General features: G+C 49.1%; 1 protein-coding gene across 1 annotated transcript in view; it reads right to left on the bottom strand.

Annotated features, from left to right (window-relative positions):
* Positions 1–7500, bottom strand: part of sema4c (sema domain, immunoglobulin domain (Ig), transmembrane domain (TM) and short cytoplasmic domain, (semaphorin) 4C) — an 80795-nt gene that overhangs the window by 19013 nt on the left and 54282 nt on the right. Inside the window, exons 2-3 of the mRNA XM_061261252.1 lie at positions 6015–6215; positions 260–414 (exon numbers count right to left, since the gene is read on the bottom strand). Of these exons, the coding sequence (XP_061117236.1) occupies positions 260–414; positions 6015–6117 (258 nt within the window). The 5' untranslated portion in view covers positions 6118–6215. The remainder of the gene's footprint in view (positions 1–259; positions 415–6014; positions 6216–7500) is intronic.

The following is a 7500-nucleotide window of genomic DNA, read 5'->3' as shown; positions in this document are numbered from 1 at the left end:
CTTTTTTTCACCGTCAGTGGGGTGTTACGGACAGTTGAAGACAGAAGCGGGTTCCAATAGTATTTGATTTGGATTCAAATACTTTTCTGCATTTCACTAAGCTTGCCTAGTGTACTGGAACAAATGGAATGAGCCCCATCCATCTGTTCCTCCTTGCAGGCTCAAATGCAGCAGGCAAGGCCAACAGAGCACAGAAAAGTATTTGAATCCAAAGTAAATCCAGTTTGAGCGCAGATCTGGTTGAAGACGGAGCCGGTACCTGGGTTTGGAGCTGCTTGCTGATGTCACTGGGGTCCAGGGCAAAGATGGCTTCCCTGGCGCCCACGTAGAGCACACGATCGTGTTCCCCCAGAGTCAGCATGGTGTAGTTCCACACTCCCTCCGCCCGAAACCTTGCCACGCTGTCACACACATCTGACAGGGGAGAGGAGAGAGAGGCTCACACGTTACAGCACAGTTATTTAGCTGACGCTTTTATCCAAAGAGACTTAGTTGATTAGACTAAACAGGGGCCAATCCTCCATGGAGCAATGTGCGGTTAAGGGCCTTGCCCAAGATCTTGTGCAGATCTTATTGTGGTGACATTGGGCCTTGAACCACCAACCTTCCAGGTCCCAGTCAAGTACCTTACCCACGAGGCTATAGACACCTTAGCAACTAGGCTACAGCCACCTTAGCCGCTAGGCTACAGACACCTTAGCCACTAGGCTACAGACACCTTACCCATGAGGCTATAGACACCTTAGCAACTAGGCTACAGGCACCTTAGCCACTAGGCTACAGGCACCTTAGCCGCTAGGCTACAGGCACCTTAGCCATTACAGGCCGCCCCAGCACATGCTGTCAGAACCTCCAGTCATCATTCTGTTTTCACGGGATGTTGGAGTACCTCCCAGAAAGGAGCAGTTTTCACGGCGGTGACTAATTAATGCAGACGTGTCCCATTACCGCCAAAGTTAAGCGCGTTTACGATCGGCTGAGCTGGGATAATTGCTTTTTATTCCTCTTTATTCAGTTAAATCTAAAAGTGAGGTCATATTCCAGGGTGAGAACATGAGAGAGTTACAGAGAGAAAAAGAGAGAGAAATGGGGGAGGGGTAACAGTAGAAGGACACAGAAAGGTGGATGAATGAGATATTTATTTCTAGAGAGAGAAAGAAAGAGAGAGATGAGAGAGAGAGCAGGAAACTTTTTAATCAAGAGAAAGATTAAAAGTCGCCAGTGAAATTTGTTGAACAGCTTTGAGTGTTATGGTGTTGAGTGTGTTAAGATAATTTGTCCCTCAGGAAAAAAAGCACATCTGTTTTGGTTCCATGGAACATAAACACAAACACACACACACACACACACACTCACACACTCACCCATTCACCCATTCACACACACACAAAACCCTTCTACAGTACATATCTTCCTACAAACTGGAACATTTCTCAAGGAACGACAGTGAATCTTGTCTATGCGAGCACGTTTGAAACTACAGTTTGGTATTAAAGTCAATTCTGTATGCAGAGAAGATGAATGTTCCCAACACCCAAGCACTAAGCCTTTCTTTGGCAGTTTGTCTGAGGGGGGATGGGGGGTGAGGTGGTGTGCGGAGAGGGGGGGGGGGTGGTCTTTTGTTTCTGCCACTGTTCTTTAAGGAAAGGGAGAGAAGGTGCAGGCAGAGATAGAGCAAGTTTTATGAGGTCCTGATCTCGACGAAGATCACGGCTTAATGGCTGACATACCTCAAACGCAGAAACCAAAGAAACCGTCGCAAAGTCACCACAGACAGCCCAACCCCCGTAAAGGACACGGTGCCGTAAGCCCCCCGCCCACCCCAAATTTTGCGGCAGTACTGCTGGTTATCCTGTCCTTGCCGGGACCTCCAGTTCTGAGAGAAATGGGGTCAGGCTGGTGGAAACAGGCGGGTTGGAGGGGAGGGGCGGGGGCAGGTCCTGTGATTTCCCTGCGCGGGTTTGATTTGAGCCACTTCCCCGCTCCGCTCGGCCAGGGTTGGCTATAAATACAGCCAGACTCTGTATATAGCTCATAACTATGGTCGAGCTCGCAGACTACACTGTAATTAAAGCACTATTTTTAAGTCCTTTGAAGCAGCAAACAGAAACACAAAATCACTCAGGAGAGGACACACTTATAAACACACACAGACACATAGACATGCACAGACACACACACACACACACACACACACACAGGCACACAGAAACAGAGAGAGAGAGACAGATACATCGACATGCACACACACACAGGCACACAGACAGAGAGAGAGAGAGAAAGAGACAGACACACATACACAGACAATAACGCACAAACACAGGCAGACACAGACACACAAACACACTGACAAAAACACACACATACATTGGCACATACACAGGGAGAGAGACACACACACACACAGGCAGGCAGACAGACAGGAACGCTCACACAAAGACTGATGCCTTCACACATATAAACACACTTCTACCCCCATCTCCTCACCCCCCATGCAAGCAAGCTCATGAAGCTAACAGCTAACAGCTGAACAGTCAGACAAGGTAAAAACTGGGAGTGGGGGGGGGGGGGGGGGGTATGGCTGTCGAGATTGGAAGCACTGTAATTGTGTCATAATTTATAAGCAGACAGGAAGAGAGAGAGAAAATTAAATGGGTGAGAAAGAGATGGAAAGCATGAGAAAAAGAGGAGAAAGAGTGAGAAGGGGGGTAGAGAGAAGGAGGGGTGTGGGGGGGTACGTCTGTCAAGATCGAAAGTGCTATAATTGTGTTAGATTAGGAGACAGGGAGAAAACAATAGACATTGAGAAAGAGAAAGAGAGAAGGAGAGGGAGGAGGAGACAAAGAGAGAGGGAGGAAAGTAGGATTAAGAAAAAATAAAATAAAATAAAAGGAGGTGGACAAGGGGCAGAGAAGCAGAAACTCGACAAGAACGACAAGAAAAACAACAAAAACTCTGCGGCTCCCGTTTCCTTCAGCACTTCCAGGACACTGTATCTGAGGTGGCACAAAATGGAGGTCAGTGGAGGGGGAGAAAAAAACATATCATCTTTCTGGTTTAAATCGCAGGTGGCTCTGCAGGTTACGAAACGGGGGAAAAGAGCAACATTTTCATACAGCGCCAGGATAAACGTATCCCTCACTCTCTCTCTCTCTCTTTCCTTCCCTCTCCCCTCAGACGAAGCGCGGCTCTGTTTTTGTGGAAAGACGTGCACCACTCGTTTATTTCCACAGACGTTCTGCTCTTCCTCCCTCAATCACACAGACTGGTCCTGCCCCCCACACAGGCCCCGCCCCCAGCAGGCCTGTACAAACCCGTCATTACTGTAATTGGTGGGTAGAGAGATCAGCCTAACAAACTCTCTGTCTCTCTCTCTCTCTCTCCCTCTCTCTATACACTGCACTCTGGATCTCACCAGTCTTCATTATAGTCAGCTTTAACAAACTCACCGCCTCTCTTTCTCTCTCTCTCCCTTTCTCTCTAAATCTGGTTCTTTCCTTCACCTCTTTTTTACCCGGAACACTCCTTAGTCCTCCCTCTCTCGCCCCTCGTGCTCTCTCAAGATCAAAGCTCGCCTCGAAGCAGCAGTGTGTTTTTTTTTCCCCCTGCAAACAAAAAAGGGCACCTCTCTCTCTCTCTCCCTCCTTCTCATTCTCCTGCTCCTTCCCTCGTTCTGACCACAGCTCCTATGCTTACCAGGGGCCTGGGGTCTGTAATTTTGGATGGTGGGAGGCGGGCGGCAGAGGGGGGGGGGGGGTTAACTGTTGGCAGTGTATAAGCAGGCCGCTGTACCAGCACTCCTGCTGGTTCTTACTGCTCCACGGTTTTTCGGAAAATAACCCGAGATCCGGGTCACCGAGGCTTTCTTGGGATAGTCAGGAGTTACGGAAAAAAAGAGAGAGAGTCAGAAGAGGTGGAGGAAAAAGGAGATTGAGAGAAAGAGACAAGTAAGCAGTTAAATGTGTTCGCGTTTCCACCCCAAACCCTCGTCCCCTGTTCAAAGCAAAAATTACTTTAAGCCACACGTAATTACAGAGGCGGGGTCTGTGTGAGGGGGGTGGGGGGGGGCAGGGGGGTAAATATTATCTGCACTTCCATCTCCCCCCCTTCAACCCCCCTAAAGAACTGAAAGCACAAAATCCCTCAGACTGCAAGTCTAAGCATTATACACACTGCTCTTTATTTCTCCCTCTCTTCTCTCTCTCCCTCTCTCTTCCTCCCTCCCCCCCTTACCCACTGCTGCAGTCTCACACATGAACACAGAGATTGTTCATATGGTTTGTGCACACATGACACATAAGTTCTACATTTACAGCCTCCAATCTGTGCGTGCCCCCCCTTCTCTCCCTCCCTCTCACCCTCTCCCTCTCTCTCTGTCTCCCTCTCTCACCCCCTCCCTCTCTCTCTCCTCTATCTCTCCTCTCACCCCTTGCTGTTGAGGTTGTTTCTTGTCCTTTTAAGGCAGTGTGTGTCGGCCTCCAGCAGTTTACTTCACTGAGGGCGAGATTGTGTGCGAGTGTGTGTGTGTGTGTGTGTGTATGTGAGTGTCAGTGTGTGTCAGTGTGTGTGTGTGTGTGTGAGTGTGTGTGTGTGTGTGTGTGTGATTGTGTGTGTGTCTGTGTGTGTGTGTGTGAGTGTGTGTGTGTGTGTGTGTGTGTGAGTGTGTGTGTGTGTGTGTGTGTGTGAGTGAGTGTGTCTGTATGTGCGCGAGTGTGTGTGGGATTTTTGCCTGTGTGTACAAGCATAAAAGTGATTGAGACAGCGTTTAAATGTGTGTGTGTGTTGGTGCATGTGAGTACAGCTTGCCTGTATGTGTGTGTGCATCCATTAGTACAGCCTGTATGTGTGCACATGTATGCATGTGTGTGCATGCCTATATATGTGTGTATGTGTGCGCGTGCGTGTGAGTAGGTGTGTGCCTGTATGCGTGTATGTTTATGCACACGTTATTACAGCTCGTCTGTATGTGTATGCCTGTATGCATGTATGTGTGTGTGTGTGTGTGTGTGTGTGTGTGTGTGTGTGTGTGTGCGCGTGTGCATGCGCATAAGCACAGCATGCCGGTATGTCAGGCAGTGTTTGTGTTTTTCCAGGCAGCCATTGATTCTGTGTCGATTGTTTTTTTCCATTCCAGTTCTGCACTCCTCACACATGGAAAGAGAGAGGGAGAGAGAGGCACACACAGAAAGAGAGAGAGAGGGAGAGAGAGGCACACACAGAGAGAGAGAGAGGGTAAGAGAGGCGCACACAGAAGGAAAGAGAGAGGAAGAGAGAAACACACAGACGGAGAGAGAGGGAGGGAGGGAGGGAGAGACAGGAAAGGATAAAGAGAGAAAAGAAAAGAGAGTGTTTTAATATAATACCGCGGTAAGGTAGAGCAGAAATACGATCTCCTTACGGAAGGCCTTTTCTTCACTCAGAGGGGGAAAGGGAGCATGGGGACTTCTAATGGAGAGATAAAAGAAAGAGGTGCATAAAAGGACGAAAAAAGGGGGAGAAAGACAGGAAAAAAAGAACAGAAATGAATAAAGAGGGACAAAAGGAAAGAAATGAATTGTGAAGAAGAAAGTGACAATGAGAGTCTCTCTGAGGAGAAGGGCCTGGCAGCAGGATTGTTCTCCTCACGCTGTACCTTTCCTCCTCCATGGGAGGCCCCTAATCTATTGTCACTTGTTTTTCACCTGTCTCTATCTTTAGCCCCTTGATTTTTGTACTTTAATCTAGGTCTTGAATTTGTATTCGTCTCGACACTGTCTCTCCTGAAGTTGTAGATGTCTCGGTATGGTAGTTTCAGACTTGGCCTATCCACCTTGTGTACTGGACTTTAGGTTGATGGCCTTGCAACCAATCATATATGAATTGTGCCTTATTTAACCTGTTCGCTTATTTGTTCAATGCACTGTGTTGCATGTCACTTTGGATAAAAGCGTCCACTAAATAAAATGTCATGTAATGTTAAAATATTTTTGAAATAGCCACATTTTGTACATGCTCTGTGGACACCGGCTACTCACCACTGTGTTTGATGGTCTTGCGTGGGACTGGGTTCCAGTTAATACACATCACCTTTCCCCAGCCAATCAGAAGCAACAACAGCAGGACTCTTGCCCCGCCCATTGCTCTGACTCCGCCTCCTCGCACTTGTAGGGCTCTCTTGATTGAAAGACGCGTTGCAGGGAAGACAGCGGCCACCTGTCAGTCAGTCTCGACGTCCCCTATAAAAACAGAGAGAGACCCTGTTAGCACGGCGATCCTGTCGTCACTCCTGTCCCAGTGTTCTGAGATTTACAACCGCTGAGCGTCTGGACGCCTGTCACTCTCAAAATGCCGCGCTTAGCAACACCTTCTGGAGAGGGTCACAGCAAGTAACGCTCAACAATCCAAGCATCGAAAAATAATATTTATTATTAATGCCACATTGGCAGTGACAACACGGAGACATTTCGGCAGCAGGGCTGGCGTGGAACGCGCTCCTCCAGCGGGCGCCGTCCTCCCGCATCAGAATTCCGCACCTCTGTGCAGCCCATTACTATTTCATAAAAATGCCAGCGACTTTCTGATATGTGTGAAATGTCAAATGTGTTTACGGCGGGCGATAAAACTAGAGCGCTCCCCGCTTTTCTGGAGGAGCTCGCCCGTCTCTGGGCCTACATGCTAATGCGGGGCTCGGGAAGGTCCACATCGACGGGACGGACCGGGCCGGCGGCGGCGCCACGCTACGCTACGCTAGGCTAGCCAACCTTTTTACGGGATCACAATATCAATCTGCGGCGCATCGATTCCGCCCGGCGGAAAACAGGAAGGGCGGGCGCCGACTAAAGTCCTGGATCATCAGAATCTTCTCGGGGACGGAGTGAGCCGGCGTTATTGCCGGAGTCGGGTAACTCTGCCCAGAGCCCCGTGGCTTACGAGGCCGGACCGACTTCGGCCGAATCGATCGGAGAACTTCGGCAACGCTTTGGCGCGGTGGAAGTTTGTGTTTTTGCGCGGAGACGTTATTAAAAGGCTGTGGAATCATCCGAGGCCCTCGCATTATGATTATCTCAAGCGAGCAGAACACAACGCAATATTAAACACGGAAAAAAAAACCCGGCAGAAAGGCGAAAAGCTCTTCTGCGCGGCGGGGAGAGGAATGATAAAGCGGAGCGAAGGCTTTCCTCTGATGTGCCGATAAGAAAAACGCTGTAAACAGAAGCGTTCTGAAGCCTCCAACTGAGCGGGAGATAAAACAGAGAGGACAGGAGTCACTCAATCCACCCCGCCAACACCCCCGAACCTCCTCCCAACCCCCACTCCCCCCCGCTCTCCCTCTCCAACGGAAATTATCAAATGACCTTTAATGATTAGTTGAGGGAGTCCGTTTCCACGGCCTCTACTAATTACACTCAACAAATGAGAACCGACGTTCAATCAGACAAATAATATCACTCTGCGAGCGGACGAAAGGACCTAATTAACAGATATCAAACGGAAGAGGACACACTATGTTTACTGCAAGGC

This window comes from Conger conger, chromosome 11 (genome assembly GCF_963514075.1).
Source record: "Conger conger chromosome 11, fConCon1.1, whole genome shotgun sequence".
NCBI classification, from domain to species: Eukaryota; Metazoa; Chordata; class Actinopteri; order Anguilliformes; family Congridae; genus Conger; species Conger conger.
This window is presented reverse-complemented; position numbering and strand designations above follow the sequence as displayed.